General features: G+C 43.1%; 1 protein-coding gene across 2 annotated transcripts; it reads left to right on the forward strand.

Annotated features, from left to right (window-relative positions):
* Nucleotides 1-1008: 1008 nt before the first annotated feature.
* MED20 (mediator complex subunit 20) lies at nucleotides 1009-12103 on the forward strand. Of its 2 annotated transcripts, XM_081866363.1 has the most exons (4): nucleotides 1009-1420; nucleotides 4737-4891; nucleotides 7328-7581; nucleotides 10972-12103. In XM_081866363.1, exons 1-4 carry the CDS (start codon nucleotides 1407-1409, stop codon nucleotides 11185-11187), a joined length of 639 nt encoding a protein of 212 aa, XP_081722489.1. In that variant the 5' UTR covers nucleotides 1009-1406; the 3' UTR covers nucleotides 11188-12103. The 2 variants fall into 2 exon arrangements, with proteins under 2 accessions (XP_081722489.1, XP_081722490.1); XM_081866364.1 differs by lacking the exon at nucleotides 1009-1420 and having other exon boundaries at nucleotides 4755-4891; nucleotides 7333-7581.
* The last annotated feature ends 9163 nt before the right edge of the window (nucleotides 12104-21266 follow it).

Consider the following 21266-nt stretch of genomic DNA (forward strand, 5'->3'; position numbering starts at 1 on the left):
CTATTTATGATTATTGTGGCATCCCCGGCTACTGTTTATGGCGAAAGCTGACGGTCAAATAAATTGTGTTAGTCTCCTTTGGTGGTGAGAGAGGTTGGGGTTGGAACACAAGCGAATAGTAAAGAGACGCTGACACAAAAACCCACAAATACATTAAGTAGAATACGTAGAAGCATTGCCACCCGACCCCTACCTCACTCACCATGCTCCCCCACCTCTTCCCCCCTTTTCTTCCCAAGGTAACACTAATGTCTCTACAAAGGAAACTGATCTGTAGAAAATGTAACTTGAAAAAAGAGACATTGCACATACTTTTGCAAACCAAGAAATCTTTAATATAAAAATGTGTTTTTTTAAAAAAAAAAAAATACAAATAAATAAATTGTGTTAGTCTTTAAGTGAGTCTTTGTGAGTTTGCCTGAGTGTGGGCCACCCTCTTGGTTTCTGCTCAGAGAAGCCATTTTAAAATGCCCCTCGGGGCCGGAAGTGACAGCTGCCCATAGCAATCAATGGAGGAATCCCAAGATCTCACGCTGGCGGCGCTGCGGTGTCTGCTATGGGGCAAATGGCCGCGGCAAAGTCGGGCGTGCTTTCCCTTGCCGAGGGAGTGCTTATTTCGTGTGAAGAAGCATCCCCCCACCCTCAAAGGAAAACCCCCCTATGAATAGCTCTGCCTGTTCAGACTTGCGTGGCGATGCAGCCCCCTGTCTTCACACTGCAGATCCGTGTTTCAAGCCGAGGCGGAGAAAAAACATGCCCCACAACAGCTCTGTGGTGTTGACGTTGGGGGCTTGACAACAACCCTGCGGTGTAGGAATACTCTCAGTGTAGGTGGGGTGTGAAGCTGGAGCGCAGGGCAGCAACACAACCCTGCAGTATCATCGCAGGTTAGAGCTGGCGCTGAGACTGGTTTGGCTTTGCAGACCAAAATCCCGCTCAATTCATACTACGGCTTATAGCTGTAGCGCTTATTTAGTATATGTTTTAATTTTAAAAAAAATCCCGCCTTTCTTCCACCGTGGGGGGTTTCCTTCTGCTCCCATTTCATCCAGGTACTGATCCAGACCCGGATCTCCATCGGGCAGGATGGCTTCATAGATGCCCATTGCTCCTCTCTGGACGATGCTTCTGCATTACTTGCTTGGAGCACCAGGTGGCTGGTTCTGGATGGGGCCTTTCTCAGCTCGGTTGCATCACTTCCTTTTGGCTTTCTTCTGTGAGAGCGTGGAAGGCGAGGCTGTTTCTTCGTCCCTGTTCCGGCAAGGAGGCTCCTGGGCAGACGCCCCGAAGAGCATCCTTTGCACGCGTTTAAAAGGGCAGGAGGGAAGCGCCTTGGAGCCGCGATCGATCTTTTTTCTTGTCTTTTGCAAGGACTACCCCAGTCTCTCTTGGAGGCCGTCGGAAGCATGGGAGTCACCTGGTACGGCATTTTGACTCGGGTATTGATTCATTTGCAAAATGCTGCCGCAGAGTTTGTAGCAGGTTGGTGGTGCTTGGTGGGAGACGATCAGTAGCCGAAAAGACTTCGAAAAGGAGTTGGGGAAGGATAGGTTTTAGAACTGTAACGTGTGAACACGCGATCGGCGGGTTTTGTAGTAGAATTGGGTTACCGACGCTTTAAAGACAAGGCGAGTCAAGATGCTCGTGAAGCAGCAGCAGCGGGAGGCAGGGTTGTTCAAATAGATGCAACTGCCGTTGAGACCCCTTCAGCTGCGGGGAGGGTGTAAGTAGGTGACCTGGCTGTGTGAACGAGCTGCGTTTCCCCGCAAACGGGGGGTTGTTGCAATAGCCGAGGCAGTTGCCTGATTATGAGAAAGGAGGAGATCGGTTTGTGACATTCTGGCTGAGAAGATGAAGGACGCAGAGAGTCAGGATCCTTGGGTGCAGTGGCGTAGCGTGGGGGGTGCAGGGGGGGGGGGCCGGCCGCACCGGGCGCAACATCTGGGGGTTAGGGTTAGGGGGCGCAAATCCACGGGTTAGAGGGCACAAATTACTTGCCTTGCCCCGGGTGCTGACAACCCACGCTACGCCACTGCTTGGGTGGATGCATTTGACATTAGAGGCTGGATGCAGGCAAGCATGGGCTTGCTGGTACCACCACAGCTTCACGGCACCCCTGCCCTGGATTCAATAATACCCTGCCCATCTGGCTAGGTTGCCCCATTAGTAACACATCCTCTCAACCTAGGTGGAAACTCAAGGCAGGAGATAAAAAGGGAGAAGACAATGGACAATGAGGTCTAACAATGGGTCATCTGGGATCTGGTCAATTATTGCTGTTGACTTACCTTTAGATATATAAATTACAGATTTTTAGTATTTTATTGCAAGTCCACCTTTCTTCCAAGGTGGCAAGTGCTGTTTGTTAAAGTGGTAAACACAGTTCTCTTTACCCATTTTATTCCCATGAGAATCCAGAGAGTCCAGTATTAGGGGCATAGCAATCCAAGCCTCCTTGAAGTTCTGGGGAAGGGCTGAGCTGGATCCGGAAACAGCCCCACTGATATCACATGACAGAATTGAGCCTGATTGCTGTGCTAGCTCCAGGCTGCTACAGCAAGTTGCCCCCTTCTTTCCCCCACCAGCTTGAGTGAGACAGGCACTGGTTGTGGTTTGGATTGCACCCTAATTAATTTAAAATAGTTAGCCTTTCCACACTAGTTTACAGGAGAATGATGTAAAAATATAGACAACAATTAAAAATATTTTTATACTACAATTAAAATATACCGGTACATATTGAAGTAGCTAGTGCCACAACTGGGGGCTGCTGGGTTGTTGTTGATCCATTACAGGGCCTTCTCAGTGGCAGCTCCTCACCTGTGAAATGCCCTCCCTCATTATTGATTTTTAGGAGGAATTTGAAAAGATCCCTCCTTACTGAGCCAATGGATGGCTGAAAGATACTGTTCCGGGAAATCCTGAAATCATTAGCTTAGATATTGTTTTTAAACTATTTTTAGAATGCTTATAAACTAGAATGTTTTTGACTTTCAAAAAGTAATTCTAATGACAGTGTTTTTATGATACTGTTGCTGCACTGGGCTTCTTTTCATGTAAGGGCAGGACCACTGGAGAGTTACATTGCCACATGTGGCTGTAGAGACCGATAAGGGAGAGATATGTTTTATTGCAGGTGGGGCAGATGAAGGCATCTGGACTTGCTGCTAAAGGGGCACCATGGTGTTTCTTCTCTCTGCGTTCCTCCCAGTGGTACATAAAGGAAAAACAAACCAAATGCAACACATCAGTCTCAAGAACTAGTAAATATAAACAACAAGAGCATCCTTATGCTATCTATGATGAAAAGCTCTTTCAAATAAAACCATTTTACATTAGCAAAAAAAGAGGTGTCAAGCAAATATTTCTTCTTCAACCTGGGCATATGCTCATGAGAAGGTCTTGTCTACGCTTCAAACTTGGGGCTCTCAGATAGGACCTTGGGTGATAATCTTAGTAAATGGGCAGGTTCAAAACAAAGAAAAAACACTGTGTACCTTATTTCTCTTCTAACAACCTGGACTAGCCTTACAACATTTTTTAAATGGTAAAAATCGTGTCTATGCTAAATGTATGTTTCTTCACTAGTACACCATTACAAGTGTGTGTGTGTGTGTGTGTGTGTGTGTGTGTGTGTGTACATGTACATCTACCAACCTTGAAAACCAACTGAATAAATTATTGTCAATGTGTTTAGTTTTGCGCCTCATTGCCAGTGATACCCAGTGCATGGCACATTCAAGGTGTGTAGGAAAACATCTGAAACGTCTGGTCTACCTCACTCTCAGTCTCATTCAAATGCTTTATACAGCCTTGCAAATAATATCATAAAAGTTACCAGGCCATAAATGTTTACTCACACACTTGCAGTACCTCAGTTACTTGCGGCATATCAACACAGCCAGTGGGAGAACAGCAACTCTCTTCTAGTTTCCAGTCTGTCTTCCTAGTTGTAACTATTGCAAGTAACTGTTAATAAGTCTGTATTTGTAGTTACAGAATGCTCTTGGTTATAAAGCAGATTCCACACAGTATGAGAATTTTTGTGGCTTGAGTTAACACTCCACACTCTTCCATGTCAGTTTAGCCTATATACATAAGTCCCCATTTATTAATTATTTGAGTTTTTAGAAGTGGCTTGAGATAAATTGTGTGATATTCTACAAAAACCAGGTATGTCTCCCACACTATTGAAACTTAGATGGTAAGCCTCTTGGGGCAGACAATTTTTTTGTTTTGTTTATTTACTTGTTTATCACTGCCCATGAAACATCCCAAAGCAGTTAGCAATTCAAAATAGATAAACAGTGGTACCTCAGGGTTAAGAACTTAATTCGTTCTTGAAGTCTGTTCTTAACCTGAAACTGTTCTTAACCTGAAGCACTACTTTAGCTAATGGGGCCTCGTGCTGCCGCTGCGCCACCACTGCACGATTTCTGTTCTTATTCTGAAGCAAAGTTCTTAACCCAAGGTACTATTTCTGAGTTAGCGGAGTCTGTAACCTGAAGCGTATGTAACCCGAGGTACCACTGTAATAACAACTTAAATTTGTTTTTACTACAATCTAGTTTGCAAAGGGGTCATATGCACTGGTAGTGCTATGTTAATATTGACAATAAAGATGTTACAAACATGGGCTTCCTTGGGTAGCATATAAAGAACTAAAGTACATAGTGGCTATGATTTTGATCAATGAGGGTTTTTTTTTTTTGTTGAAACCCTTTCTCCTGTATTAGTGTTTCTCAGATGCCAGTGACGGAGGGGAAGAGTGTCCAGCAAACAGTTGAAATTTTAACAAGAAAGCTTGAGCTGCTTGGAGCAGAGAAACAGGGAACCTTTTGTGTAGACTGCGAAACGTACCACACTGCACCCTCCACAATGGGCAATCAAGGTAAGCATTTAATTTCCTACAATTTAAATCTACAGCAGGTCAAACCGCTACTGTTCATTCTCTTTATTTACCAAAAAGGGTGTACAAGGGTGTACCCATTTTAGTGTTTATGCAAGTAGCAACAACCCATCCTCAAGAATCTCCCTATTCCCCCCCCCCCAAAGGATGGAAAAGCTTAATTAATTCTCCTCTCACAAACCATGTTGCTGGTACAGTAGCCGTAACTGCATTTTCCTAAATAAATACATAAATTCAACACATCCAGAGGCTGGCTAACAGTCCTGGACTACACTGTAGGGTTGTCATACATTACTATCCCCTCCCCCCCCACAAAAAGAAAAAAAAGTACGGCAGCACTGGAGTACTTTGCAGGGCTGTAACTCATGCTTTCTCAAACACCGTATCTAGCCCCTGTATCATCAATATACTAATGATTGATTTTATTTGTATTTGTATTAGCAGGGTATTTTTCTTAAATATACACATACTCAGAAAAATAGCAGTTTTGGCATGAAACTGAACCTGAGTCAGAAAGAACATGAACTCCTGTCTTTGCTGCTACCTTTTGCAACTATCACTTCTCTACTAAGGAATCTTGAGAACCTCACTTCCATATGAACTGGTCTATTCTCCATTGTAGGAATTTAGAGAGAGAAATTTAAAGTGGCCAAGGAAGTCCTAAAATCGGCTTCAGAATGAACCAGGAAGTCCTTTCTCTGGACAGTGAAGGAAGGACTTCCTGGGTCATTCTGAAATTGTTTGGGGGGTCTTCTCTTCAAATTGTATGAATCTAAATTTCTCTCTAGCACTCGGTGATCACAGTGGGTTCATATCTCACAAAGCAATGGGTTTTGAATGGCACCTATACATTTTGCTTCATAATCTTTGTTCTAAAAGGGATCGAGACTTACTTAAAAAACTAAAATCTCATGTACCCACTGTCCACTGGCTTTGGGCTGGTATAGATGTACCTCTTTGCACACACACAGCCTTTTCAGCATCCTTGCTTGTTCCATTGACTGCAGTGGAAACAAAGTTCAGTGGACCTTTGCATCATTAGTCAGGATTCAACCCACTAGTGCCAAGCACTTTTAGCATCATCAGATAAACCCTGCAAGTAAGTCTTTGAAAGAATAAAAACTTGTTGACAAATGAACATTTCAGCAATGTTTGTGTCTTCCAAATGACATATGATTGATTCAAGGTTCCATTAATCTAAGCAAAACATATTTTACAAGCTATGTGATGCTTGTTAGACCTGAATTAAATTCATCTGGAAGATAATTAGCAGAGCTGAGGTTTTACAGAGGTAGCTGAAGCCAGACTTCCTGAAGGAACTTGGAAACGTTCAGTGTATTCCTCATCACCCTGGAATATGGCTCAGGGAGTTTGCCGTTCTGGATTGCCAGCAAATGTTCTTTGCCACTTTCTCATAAGTTAATTATTTTTCCCTCTAGATGTCAGCAGTGTACTTGGGCGTCCATCCTTTGGCCTCAGGTTCATAAACATGGCTGGATCCATGGTTGCTAGCATGGAGATACATATATTTCTGCAGTTCCTCAGTAGAGCTTGAATCAATGCCCTACTCCTGGCTTTCACTAAGCACATTAAAACTGTGGAGGAAAAACAGCAAAACACCACTAGAGCTGTACTGTAAGCATATCTGGGAGTAAGCCCTATTAAACCCAGTGACAGTGAGCATCTGAATTAAAAATAGATCGGATTAGGCTGCCTGTATAACTACTAGTTTAATCTGGAGCGAAACCCTGCAGTGATTTTTTAAAGAGGTATTTCTAAAGCCTCATTTAGATTAGTTATAAAGATGCATCTTATTTGGAATCCTAAAACAGTTGCAGCACAGGGGACAATTGCATCAGTTGCTAACACATCATTGTACTTGCCTTTAAAAAAAAACACCAGACCAACTTACATTACAGACATTAAAATCAGATATAAAAACAGAATAGAATGAAGTCTAAAATCACATCCATTCCAAACATATATAAAAGACAGGTCTAATACAACCCACGCCACTCAAAACTGGAAAGAAATATGCCACAAATATACCCCACATCCTGCAAATTCAAATTATAGTCGAACCCCTCTTCTCTCCATCTTGCAAAAGAATGTTGTTGAGTGTACTTTTGTAAGGAGGTTAAGCGGATGTGTATCTGAAGTATATATCGGTACTCTAGAAAGAACAAATGCTCATTTATCTCAAGATCGTGGTTCTTTAAGTAAAATAACATTGATTGCGTTTTGCTAGCCTGGAAAAGCCATTCAGCGACCAGCGCGACATAGAGATTCTGTAACAGCCCCAGTGGTTGTCAAGCAGCAAAGAGACAAAGGAAAATGTAACAGATGTTTCATTTTAAAGCATCTTAAGAGGGAAGGAATAACAACCTTGAAGTGAAAGTAATGCTGCTCTTGTTTCAGGGCAGGCTGCCAAGCTGATGTATGTGATGCACAATTCCGAATATCCCCTCAGCTGCTTCGCTCTCTTTGAAAATGGTCCTTGCCTTATAGCGGATGCCAACTTTGACGTGCTTATGGTGAAGCTGAAAGGATTCTTTCAGAATGCCAAAGGGAACAAGATAGAGAGCCGGGGAACCCGGTACCAGTACTGCGATTTCTTGGTGAAGATTGGCACTGTTACCATGGGGCCCAGCGCCCGTGGTATATCTGTGGAGGTAAGGATGGTCCTCAAACGGGGGGGAAGTCAGCATATGAGGTAATATATTACATGGCTCCAGCTCAGGACAGGTATAGCAAACAGTTTACTGAATCAGGAAACATATCTAATAAGTATATAGGAGGTGAGACGGTCTTCGTGGGCCTTTGAGGTGGTGTGGACTGCATGCTAACAGGGGCTCTTGGGAGCTGGAATTAAACAACATCTGAAGTGCTACAGGTTCCCCGGTCCTTCCATAGGACATTACAGTACCTAGTTTCTCCCCTCAGAGCCTAAAGCTGGGTGTGCACACAGGCAGGGCACCAGGGTGGTCCAGAGTTCATGAAACCTACACAAACCCTTCCCATATCCCTGTCCAGACCCCCACCCCACCCCACTTTGGTTAAGGGGTTGTATCTCAAAAAGGGAATTGCTATGTTGTACTCATTTTTTCTCCACACATGCTGAGAAGCCTGTCTTTCCCTTCAAGATCTTTTATCTCTGTGCAAAGCCGTGACTATTTCAACCTGAGGGTCCACAAGTTGGTTGATTTGCTTGGCACACAGGCTTTAAAAGAAGTGATCCCGTTACAATGAGCTTACTAAGCACCAGTTGTAGCACATTAGCTGTGTAACTGTTCTCCATAGAGTGTTTTGTAGGCATTGTATAACATGAGCTTTTTAGGGGGCGAATATATGCCTAGTTCATGAAAAATGAAAACTGGATGGATGGATGGGCAATTCTTGGCGGAGCAGATTCAGACAGCTGACAGCTCGAGGTCAGTGAGCTGTTTCAGTTGAGGGAAAGCCTGGTGTCAGTGGGGTGACATCCTTGGGCAGTTGTCAGTGCCCCAGCAGAGTCCACTGCTGCTTTTCCTCAAGACGTTTTAAAAAGCTAATGCATACCAGTGCTATCGTGGAGTTTATGGCAGTGCCCCAGAAGTTGAGCAGTCTTGGAGCAGTGTAATGGTGTGTGTGTGTTGGTGGCTGTTTTTACACTGCTAGATTCAGACTTTGCCATTTCTATCTCTGATGCCATTAGGGGCTATCACTGGGGTAAATGGAGCAAGGTGCCATCAATATGCTGGTGACACTCAGCTCTAGTTGTCCATAGCCTAGTTGTCCATTAAAAGCAAGAGGCAGTGAAGATCCTGGGCCAGTGTCTGGATGCAATGGTGGGCTGAATGAGAGGGCATAAGATGAGACTGAATCCTGGCGAGAAAGAGGCTCTGTGGGCAAGTGGTTTTTGTGTCTGAGAAACTGGTCCATTGCCTGCTACAGATGGGGTTGCGCTCCCTCTGAAGGAGCAGGTATGTAACCTTGTCCTTGGTGGCAAAGAGGGCAGACAGCTGCAACCATTCCTGCACTGAGTCATCTTGGTAACTTCAAGGCTACACTACTTGAATACACTCCACATGGGGCTTCCCTTGTGCTTGGTCCAGAAAATGCCATTAATGCAGAATGCTACAACAGAATTGTTGACAGGAGAGTCTCTTGGCATATTACACCTGTGCTCAAAGTGTAAACCATTTGTTAGAATTGAGGTTATGTTACTAATTGAACTTTGGCTCAGCAATCCAGACAGTTAGGTCTTTTAATTTCAACAATTTTAAAAAAGTATTATCAAAGACCTAATCCTGTTTACAGATAAAACGTTTTCCTGTGAACAGGATGTGCTATCTTTGGTTCTGAACTAATCAAAATGCATTTGAGAGGGTGTGATTCACAAATTAAATTTGAGTTGTTTATGCCGATTTATGGGCATGGTTTTGATTTTTAAACAAGGCTAGTCCAATGCCTTTGGAGAACTGACTGGGTAGTGGTTAGCAAGCTCTGAACATAGACATACATACACAAACCTACACAAAGCTTTTCTTTTGGATTTGTAGCGTTAAACCTTTGTTGTGCAATGAATGCCAATTAAAACAAATGACAAGGTGGCCTTGTTGATCTCAGCCAAAGACATGATCCAATGATCAGAACCAAAGGCATACGCTTGAAAAGCTGAGACTTTCATATTGCTACGGTACCTAGTACTTATTTGCTGTGTCACTTTGTCAATTACCTAGGCATTGTAGCTATGCTGTATAAATACTACTTCCACCTCTGGGTTCAGTAATTGTCTCTAATCAGCTGAGAGCTGTGTCTCCATCTGCTGAGGATGAACAGTAAAATCCTAGAGGGAGGTAACTTGACTGGCAATTCCTCAGCTTTGGAACCATTTCTCCCCACCCCCGAGAGGTTTGCCAAAGCCTGGATTTGATCAGAATCCAGAATTAATACAACATTTGTGACATGAGCAAATGTTTTGTGACTTTGGCTAATTTTAGTCTTATGCTTATTTATAATAAAAAAATTGCTATGTGTCAGAAAGAAGGGGGTTGCTTTATAATATTCACACTTCCAGTATTCTGGACTCCACCCCCAAAAGGCACTGAATTTGCCCTTGCTTTTGGCATTTGTTCTAATCTTGCAGTGATAAGCCCATGCAAGCTTAAGGGTTGTAGCCAGTGCTGCATGACCAGAGTTCTGTTTGCACAGTGGGAGTTCCCCTTCCTCACACTATGCAATTCCAAAATCTATTCTGGAGTGCCCCGCAACCATATGGAGCAGATTTTGAGGGTACACGGGTGGGGGCTGCAACAGAGAGGAAATTTCCATAGTACAAATGCTTGAACGAAACAGCAGTGTTTGATACAACCCTAAATAGAGCTAGAACTTGAGAGTGTCCCCTTCACCCCAGTTTGGCTCCCCTTTATCACATACACAGCCTAACAAGACGACAAAAAGCCACCAACAACATACAAACCAATATGGGTAACCTGATCCAAAACACCCACCCACCCCACTCACACATGAAAACAAAGACCACCACAGCCAACCACAAATGAACAACCACACCCTAGACCAACCCCAACCTCTCTCACCACCAAAGGAACACAAGCAAACAACAAAGAACCTACACAAACAACGCTGACACCAAACCCTACATATAGTAAGTAAAATAGTAACACCGTCGCCCGACCCCATCCCCACCCATCTATCCCCCCCTCCACCTCTTTCCCCCTTTTCTTCCCAATGTATCAACAAATGAAACTGATTTTTAAAAATGTTACATGGGGGGAAAAATAGGAGAGAGACATTGCAAACACTTTTGTAAAACAAGAAAATCTTTAATAAAAAAAAAGACAAAAAAAGAACTTGAGAGTGTCTGCTTGAAAGTTCTCAAGTGCCTCAGGATTTTCACGATCTCCATTAACCCCCAGCAATCTTTCTTGCAAAGAACGGGTGAGCCTCTCCACTGCTACTAAACATTATGCTTTTTGAGAGGTTGGGATGGAATCGTAACTGCCCGCTGAAGAGTTCTTGTTGGCTGCTGGCTGCTTCAGAGCTTTTGTTTCTGTTGCCAGGTGGAATACTGTCCGTGTGTGGTAGCCAACGACTGCTGGAACCTGTTAATGGAGTTCATGCAAAGCTTCATGGGAAGTCACGCTCCTGGAATCCCTTCTGTGTTTGGCAATAAGCACGACAGCATCTACAGCTCGGCTGACACAATGGTCCAGTACATGGAACTCTTCAACAAGATTCGCAAGCAGCAGCAGGTGCCTGTCGCAGGAATCAGATGAGGACAGCTTCGTAAGGCCTTATTTCACGGAAGCAATCATTTTGCTGAATAGTCGGTTGAAATTGCAGTTCCATCCCAGAAGTCCAGATCGCAATTGTTTCCCATTAAATCAATGCAGTCTGTCTCCCTAAGAGAGGTAGAATTAATTCTGTCTCATCTCAAACCTCCAGGGGTATGCCTCTCTTATAAAAATGGCATACTTTGCCTTAGACTGCTATCTCAGAGATCTGCCACCCGCTCTTGAAGCCAGATTCCTTCCCCTGAGTGGAAACTGGAGGAAAACAATCATCTTGAAGGAGCACAGGTTGAAATTGCATAGAAATAGGAGAATGGGCTTTGGGGGTCCTTAATTTCCTTGACTGGCTACGAGTGAACATGAAATTTCTATGAGAGTGAAAATATGTTAATATGGCTTTTATTAAAGGAACTTTAATTTTGCATATTAATGTTGTAGATGTTATCTATTTTATAGATTTTTTCCTATAATTTGTGGGAGATTTATATTTTGGGTTGAAACGTAATATCTCATTGAAGCAAGCAAGATAAATTATCTGTTGGCTTATCTGTGTTTAAGTTATTGGCATCTTACTATCTTCAAAAAGCATTTGAGAGGAATAAAATGTTTGGGCTTTAGGTTCATTTCACTGAAGTCTTAGGGCTTAATTCCTCTGCCTTCTTGACTAATGTTTTCTGCTGGAACAGATAAAAGCCCTGACAGTGCAAAACTTGTACAGAGCAAGATTTCAGTCAAAATCACTAAGGCATCATTATCTTTTGAAGACGATATCAAAAAAATGCACAACATTTTCACCTTATTGTATTTGTTTGTGTTTTAAAACTTGTTATGTTTTGTTACTTCTACAGTTTGTTGTGTTTACTGCATTTAAAGCTTCCAAATTAAAAAAACAAACACAAAACTAATCTAGGACCCTCTGTTCTTTATTAACGGAGTCCAAATCTTGATAAAGAATTTGGACTGGCTGTGTAAACCTCCCCCCCCCCCAGCCTTACAATTGCCTCCCCCTTCACCCTGACCTATTTCTGTATGAGCCTGGTATTGTGCTATTCTGTGTAGTAGCAACAGGCTGTAGGCTTCAGCCCCAGGGTCCTTGTAATAGTGTGCAGGTAAGGAAACTCTGTACCTGTGCTCCAGTAATGGAAATTTGTGCCACCATTGTGCTGAGATAGCAATATATTTCGTACTGTTGGGCTGGTGCTGTTGAAACCACTACACAGCGTATGACGATTGTGCATGGCACTTGAGGGGGGAGCAGAAGGCAAAGGTAGGAGTTATTTGTGGCAAATAAGTGGTTATCATAAGGACTATGGGAGCATTTCTGCCCATTAACATTGATATGCTTGCCCTGAAATGTGTTGAAGGGGAAGTGGAGTATTTTTTTTGGGGGGGGGGAAGGATATTTTGCTTTAATTTTTTTTGGGGGGGGGGATATTTTGCTTTAATTTTTGTAGGGTGCATAGAGCCAGTCAGAGTACGAACCACTCTTGGTGATCCAAAACACATTTTGATGAAAAAGGGATGTGCCTTGTGTGAGTGCAGGCAGTTTTGGTTCACAGATCACACTAAGCCCAAACATGGCTTAGTGCAAATATGTAGGCTCCCAGAGAGGAGGCGACAGCCACTTTGTCTTAGTTTAGTGTGGCATGGAAGTAAAAAATACTTGAGGAGAAGCAAAGTCTGGCTTAGTGTGTTTTCTGTACCTGGGGTCATGGTTTAGCTCTCTGCCCAACTAGCTACAATCTGTAAACCTAGAACAAACCTTGGATAGAGCTCTTGATTAGTGAGGAGAATTCTTTACTACAAGCTTGATAAGTCAAACCTTGGTCTAACTCGGTGCAGCTTGAGATATGAGACTGGGGAGGAGAAAAGCAGCTATGAGATAATAATAATAATAATAATAATAATAATAATAATAATAATAATAATAATATATTTATACCCCTCCCATCTGGCTGGGGTTCCCCAGCCACTCTGGGAGGCTCCCAACAGAATATTAAAAACACGATGAAACATCAAACATTAAAAACTTCCCTAAATAAGCCATACATTCCCTGATAAGACATATTTTGGCTTACTATGACATGCAAATCAGGCTGCTGTGTGCATAATGTGGCATATGGCACAGCGGGGGGCGGGGGGAGAGAGAGAGAGAGAGAGAGAAGTCCAGAATGTGGTTTGCCATAGTGATTCCTTGTCTTTCAATACAGCACTGGAAAAATCAAACACTTCTCTTTCCTTCACCCCAACTTAACTGAGTGAAGAGTGCATGGTAGCAACTGCTTTTCATTTCTGCCCATATATGGATTCTGCTGCAAGTTCAAAATGTAAACTCTGAAAATGTAGTGCCTTTACTGCATGTGAGGCAGAATGTTTACAGGATTGGAAGGGGACTTTTTTGGAGAGTCAGAGGGGGAAATTCTGTATTCCTGCTCTGAACAAAATGCAAATAGTACTTTTTGGATCCAGGTGCATTGAAGTGTATGTTAACCTTTCTCCCAACTTACGTGCAGATTGATCATTTAAAAGAAAGCTATTGGTAATCAGAATTTGCATTTGGGCAAAGTTGTAAAAACTATATAAAACATTTATTCTGAAAAAAGAAAGTTATAGGTTTGACTGGAGAATATTTACTTTGACTTGCAGCACTAATTATATTTGATCCATTGACCTCCAGCTGCTAGGAAACATTAGAACTATACAAATAATAAGGAAATACAATGATCACTGTTATTCACTGCCTACAAAGAAATTCTGCCAAAGCTATTAATTACATATGATTTTTATTGGTAGGCAATCATTTCTTAAGCCTGCATATCTAAACATTAGGGCACTTAGAAAAGCTTCTTGGTATTTTCAGTCCTATCCATTGGCTATGAGCCCAGAAAGATCTGACAAGTTGATTCATAACATGTGTGGAAAATGGTTTGTACTGCAAGTAAATTTAACATATTAATAACCAAATTGAACCTGATCTATGAACTATACTTCATTTGACTTTAATAAGTTTTGATTCCTGTGCTTACTGATTAACTGCAGTGGGTAAGTGCTCAAGGCTCAGACCTTTGGCTTGTTGATGTTGTGCCTTTTAAAGGAGTTAACATAAGCCTCTGTTCTAAAATGTGTTTGCGTGGGGAGGTGGGGAGGAGAAACATTAGCTTCTGTGAGATGGGCTTTGGCGATGTATAGATATATTGCCCAGGACCAGTATGAGGAGCAGACTGCGATGTTGGTTTCACTCAGTGGTATATCTCTGCTAGCAGCACAACTTCATCCAGGGGTTGCTGCTAGCAGAGGGACTCAGAAGAGCGGTGGTTTCACCAGCGATATACCACTGAGTGAAAAAGACATTGCAGTCTGCCCTCATATGGGGCAGAGGGAGAGACAAGCTGCATTTAACGGAGCCCCCAGTCCGGCGCTGGCTTGCCAAAGCTGGCAGTGGGGTGGGGGCTCTGTGAAACCGTCCCCCCCCCCCATCAGAGCAACCACGACGCTTCAACAGCATCGTATTGCTCAGCTGGGGGGGGGCTTTTTCTACACAACAGCTGCGCGAAGCCTGATGCTACTGTGGCGTCGCATCGCTCAGATGGGTGGAAGAAGCCTCCCCCCACCCCATCTGAGCAATCTGATGCTGTTGAGGCATCAGGGCTCGCTCAGCTGGGGGGAGGGAGAGCCCCCCCCAGCTGAGTAGTGGCCTGGGCCAGCTGCATTGGCCCTAGCCTGCGGGGCACTGGGGTGAAAGGGGCGCAGCTCTGGTGGCGAAAGTTGCGGCACTTTCACCCTGCGTCTAGCTGGCTGGGGCCAACGCAGCTTGTTTCAACATTGTGGTATATCGCCAAACCGCAATGTGGCTGGTGCTACATCGCGATGTTCAACATCTAACACCGCCCAGCAGTACTATAAGAGTTATGAAGAAGCCGGAATGTGTAGGGTTGGGACCTTACTTGGCAAAAATCAAGCTTTCTCACCAAGCTGTTTTTTGTAAATAAACACCAAGGGACACATTCAACTACATCAGAGTTTGGAAGTGTCTGAAGAAAGCAGATTTATATACCCACATGTCTTTATTTAAAAGCATTTCTAAACCACTTCATGTTTTAAAAATCTCGTTAAGTGTACACTGTGAGGGGACCTGATAGCAAATCTTCAAATACCTGAAGGGCTGTCACATAGGAAAGGGTGAAGGTGTGGTCTCTGCTATGCTAGAACACAGCACAATATCTAATGGGGCTTCAGCTAGAGGAGGATGGCTTACCTAAGTGCTTTTCTACTCTTAAGATTCTGCTTGTACCCAGACTTCCAGCCATATTTAAATGAATGCTTAAATAAATAAATAAATAAGCAAGCAAGCAAGCTTTTTATAAGAAATATAACAAACTCGCAGACCATCCAAGTGTCCCTATTTTCCAGGGACAGTCTTGGATTTGATCCTGGAATGTCCTGTTTTTCCTTAGGACGTCCCTGTTCTGAGAAATGTTGGAAGGTATGGTAGGAGGTCCCTATTTTCACTGGAAAAATGTTGGAGGATATGGAGTTATCCGATACCTGAGCCATTTGAAGGCAGTCCTGCATAGGGAAGGTTTTTTTTAATGTTTAATGTTTTATTATGTTTTTATATATATTGGAAGCCACCCAGAGTGGCAGGGTATAAATAAAATTGTTGTTGTTGTTGTTGTTGTTGTTATAGAATAGGCCATTGCTATTTTCATTGGAGAAACGTTGGAGGGTATGAAATTGCCAGATGATCTTTGTGAGGCTGTATAATCAACACAGGAAGAGTGAAACTGTATTTTATTCAAGCCCTTGACCTGAGTTGGTAACCAAGTTTACAGCTAGCATTATTTTGGTAGATTTCAGGCAAGGGTTACTAATTAATGTGCATATCCAAGCAGCTAATGTCCCAATACTTTCCCCTTGAGAAGTATAATGAGATGTGTGGAACTGGCCTCCATTTTTCAGATATAGCACCGACTAGCCTTGCTCAGTTGAAAAATCTGTTACTGTCAGGTACACTGAAGGAAGCCCTCAGTGTAGAGATATTCTGGTAAAACTCACGTACTTCAAGGCCCTAGGAAAAGCCATTTAACTGCCACTAAAACTGTCACAACTCATAAATTACACCCTCCCAGCCCTTCCCCTTGGATAAAACATTATGCAAATAAGTCTGGGGGTTTCTTAAGTTCGTTTGTTTTGCCTGTGACCACATACAGTAGTAAAATTTGCTTTATTTAAAATATTGATAACATTCTCCCAAATGGTATAAATGCAAAATTATGTCACTAAATTGTATTTTAAAAATACAAAAGTAAGCAGCGTTACTTTAAAATCAGCCGTTACAGTTTTTCAGCAGCATGTCTAATGAAAACACGCAAATAAAGACACTTGAGAGGTTTTTTTAAAGCCTTTTTGAATGTTCTGCATATAACTGGATTTTCTTGCCTTCATCCTTTGATGGCACTGCATCAAACTAAGCGCTGGTGGGTTCTGCAAGCATTCCTTTACCACAAGGGAAGATGCTACTATTGAATAAGTCTGACGTCCAAGGCAGAAGAGGGGGATATTTGAAAGCAATTGGCACATATAGCATTCTAGAAATGGAAGAAAACATGGGACAGCTACTCTCAACTGTTCACTGCAAAAGAAGGCTGCAGGTCTCTCCCCCCCCCCCCATTCAGTCCTCAGTTGGGGGGGTTCTAATTTAGAGATCTACACTTAGTCTTGCCACGTTTTTATTTCAAAAATACCAGACCCTGGGTTAGAACTTTGGTATATGGGAGGAAGAGAGCCAGACTGTTCCCAAAGTGGAGCTACCACAAAGCATGCCATGGCATGATGGAAGCTGGCAGGTCAGTGGAAGAAACTGACCAATTGTGGATAAAGCTTAGTGGAATCTAAGCTGGTCTGGTGAGGGTCTAAATCAAAACCCTTTGTTGGGCCAGAACAGCAAAGCAATGGTGTTTGTGTGTGTATGAGAGAGTGTTTAATGTAACAAGTGAAATAGCCTACTGCAGGCACCTATAATTAGCCAGATCATAGTAGGGGAAAACTACCCCAGGTCAGATCACTTCTGTGCATCCTTTTGCATATTGTGTATTGCACACTATATGAATCTTTGTGTGAACAAACCCTTAGATGCGCTATCGGCTTTGGGTGCGAGGAGAGACTTCGGCTGCCTTACAGAAATAGAGGCAGATGTTAGAATCAGCTTTTGTAATGTAATTAAAATTAATACACACACAACCCCCCCCCCCAAAAAAAAAACCTTCCCCGATGCTTTTTAAAAAATGAACGGGCTAGAAAGGCTGTCTGCTCTTCGTCTCCTGTTATAGAAACAGAAACTAAATCATGCCGCCTCGTGTACAATGGTGACTGAATTAAAAAATAATAATAATCCCTTAAATTCCCACAAAGGACAAATCTTAGGCAGTCGGTTCTCCCCCCCCCCCCCACTTCCCCGCCTTCCTGTCCATAATTTTGGTCGTTGCCGTGGCAGCCAAGAATAAGGGGCGGAGCCAGGCCTGAAGAAGGCGACGAAACTCCGCCCTTCGCCTCCAGTCTACAAGGACCCATTGAGAACGGGGACGAGGCCCCAGGAATGCGTCCACCTTGCCGGGCCAGTCATTCTTAGATCTTTGGGAGTGAGGGCGGAATCCCCCGCCCTAGAAATGTTAGAGTCGCAGATGATCGCCGTCCTTCTTGCCATTGCCGATTAAGGACTGAGCTAGCTTTCCCACTCTTAACGGCCAATACAAATCGTTAGGTTTTTCACAAAGACCGCAGAGGTTCTTCTTCCACCTCCTTTCGCTCCGTTGTCCCTTTTAGAACCAAGCGACTTCTTTGCTCTCTCTCAGCCTTTGGCGTTTAGTCAGAGTGACATGCTTTCTTCCCTCAAGTGTTTTTTGGGGGGGACCAGCTTATTCGCTTGTTGTTATGTTACATTAAACATTTCCACTACTGTTCCAGAGCAAAAAAGGTTTGTATCCGGCATTTTTTTTTAAAAAAAAGAGTTTTAAAAATGCATAGAGTGTTTAAAAAGCAAAACATGTAAACAGCAGGCCAAGCGAATGCCCAGTAAACACAAGTCAGAGAGTGCACCCTAAAACTTTGCAGGTTACAGGGTGCATTTCTTGCTGGGCAACTTGAAAACAACAGCAGCTGCCTGGAAATTGGAACATGCATACGCACACACACACCCCTTTGGGGCAGGGGCGGGCCTTTAAAAGTTACGTTTCTTATGGCTCCTAATAAACTGCTACCAAGGATCTGAAAAATGCTCAGTAAAATCCACAGTGTGCTTACAAACATGCTCAAAATCAAAAAGGTACTTATCAATCCTACCATTCCTGGTTATGGAACATTTATCTGATTCTTATTAGTTTGTGATTCCATGCACGTATTATATGTCTTCCGTTAATGAATTTTGATATAGTGTTATAAAAATATTGTCAGTATATTATTAGCCGTGTTGCTTGTCGTTCAAAATCAAAGAGGTGACTGACAATGCCCTGACTTGGTCAGCCTAAAGAAGCTTATCTTCATGGATGGCCACTTCACATCTTTTGGCACCCCTGAAGTGGCATTGTTAGGGAATGGCCAATGAAGGTCATGCTGTAGTCTTTTGCTGCAGGCCCTGTCTGAAAACAAGCTTGCATCCAGTGTAGCGCTAAGTAACTGTCCTGCCTGGAAAAGAATTTATGCTTGTGTGATAAGACTTCTCCTCGCTTGAGTACTCTGCATGCTCCCCTGATCTGCTCCAAAGAACCCCCAGAACTGTTTTAGGGGGACCAGTCAGGGTAGGGGAGAAAGTCCTGTTGCACAACTGTAGGTCCTTGCACTGACAGAAGAGTTGTTTAGCGCTGTACTGGATACATTACATTTTAATACTCTGCTAATATGGCAGAAGAATGCCATGTGGGTGGAATTCCAACCACCTGTTACCTTAATTTTCCATAGGCACCAATGCATATGCAAAATGTACACCATTTTGGGTCATGAATCTGACTGGAGTCCCCGCATCCTTGTTACTTCACATGGTTCTTGTGAGTTTTGGGTTCACTGGAGCTACCACCACTTTATCATGAGGGACTTTGGCCCTGTGCATGCAAAGAGTAAAGTTTATCCATTTGATGACTGGCAATCATGCCTATCTTTTCTTGCTTTGAGGCTTCAGACAATGTAGGGCATATTGACACATCCCATGTGTCATATCTCGATCCTGAGCTGTTTGTTTTAAATGGCAGAATAAGTAATGCTTTAGTGTTATGAAGTGTCTCCTCCAAATGAAAACCAGTTCCTTTAATTTCTGATCTATTCTGTCAAATTATTCACCTCTGTGTAAAACTGTGGCACTTTGATAGCATGAGAAGCAGTTGTGTTCCCCAGCTGTATCACCTCACTCTGAGTTTTCTGCTTAAGGTGACCCCCCCCATCTTTTGTCTTTTGTATCTGCTGAGGCAATTCATGCCGCGCACACACCACACACAAAAGTTTATGTAAAACAGCTGCTTTCTGCTGTTTCCTGGTTAGCTTATTTTTAGAAACCAGCATTCTTAAGACTAAATAAACATGCTGTTTAATAAGTGTAATTTTTAATAAGAAGTTAAACCAAGCACTTTTATCTTGATGAAAAAGCAATCCCCGGGAGCTGATCCTGAACATGCCCATAATTTGCGGTGGGGTGGATTTGATCTCTGTTTCCTGTTGACACCCCTCTCCTACTTTGCCAGCAAAGGTTCAGTTTACTGCCAGTGTTTGCCATTGAAGTGCTTTATTAAACTAATCACTTTTTAACAAATCTTCCATTCCTACTTCAGTACTTCTCCAAGAGGATTCTCTCGGCCTCCTGGGAGCAGGATGACAGATTTCATCACTACCTGCCATTGTGTTAAAAAGTTGAAACTGCTCTAAAACTGTGATATTTTAAAAATGTTCTCTGCATATCTGAGAAAACATTTTTAAAGAAGAGCAAAGACTTAAATGGGACACCGGTGGTGCTGTGGTCTAAACTACAGAGCCTATGGCATGCCGATCAGAAGGTTGGCAGTTCGAATCCCTAGCAGTTCGAAAGCGCATCAAAGTGCGAGTAGATAAATAGGTACTGCGCTGGCGGGAAGGTAAATGGCGTTTCCGTGTGCTGCTCTGGTTCACCAGAAGCAGCTTAGTCATGCTGGCCACATGACCCGGAAGCTGTCTGCGGACAAACGCCGGCTCCCTCGGCCTATAGAGCGAGATGAGCGCCACAACCCCAGAGTCGTCCACGACTGGACGTAACGGTCAGGGGTCTCTTTACCTTTACCCTTTAAAGACTGAAATAACAGATTTGAAACTGCCCTCTGGCTAACACAGATTTTTTTGTGGAACACACCTAGGAATTCAGATTTTTTACTTCTGTGCCCTTGGATTTATTTTATCAGCCAACTGAAAGTACCAGTGTGAGCAGAAAGTTTATGATTTTTATTCAGGGTGATCTGTGCCCTGAACACCTCAATTCATGAGCCTGTCAATAGTCCTTTCTTCTGCAATCGATCCACAAGTGGGTGTGCAAACCCTCCTTGCATGAATTTCAGCCAAAAAGGAATGCACACCTAGATGCTTTCAAACACTGGCAAGATTTATTTTGGGGTCAAGAAAAGCCCCAAGGAATTTAGACAAGCAAAGCAATAGTATGGTAACTCAGATGTTACAGAACAAATAAGATATGTCTGGGATATTAAACCTAAATTATTGCTGTAGCTAACCAATTAACATAAAATAAAATGAAAATCAGACAGTACACAGAGAAAAAAGCAAGATGTTTCATAGCCTTGATTATTGCTATTGCAGCTGTAGTGCTCAGCTGGCAACCTTCATCGCAGATGGTGGACTATGACAGGAATCTTCACTTCAGTGCCTTGTTTGTGGATGGCGGCATCTCTTATAATCCCTAACTAAGATCTTCTCACAGGGCCATTAGGCAGCGTCTTTTCAGGTTTCAGATAGATCTCTCCCAACACAACACTCCCGCCCAAGTTGGCCTAGCCCCACCCCCTTGCCCTCTAGTTCACATGGCAACCAGCCATGGCAAT

This window comes from Podarcis erhardii, assembly GCF_964252035.2.
Source record: "Podarcis erhardii genome assembly, chromosome: 6".
Classification (NCBI taxonomy): Eukaryota; Metazoa; Chordata; class Lepidosauria; order Squamata; family Lacertidae; genus Podarcis; species Podarcis erhardii.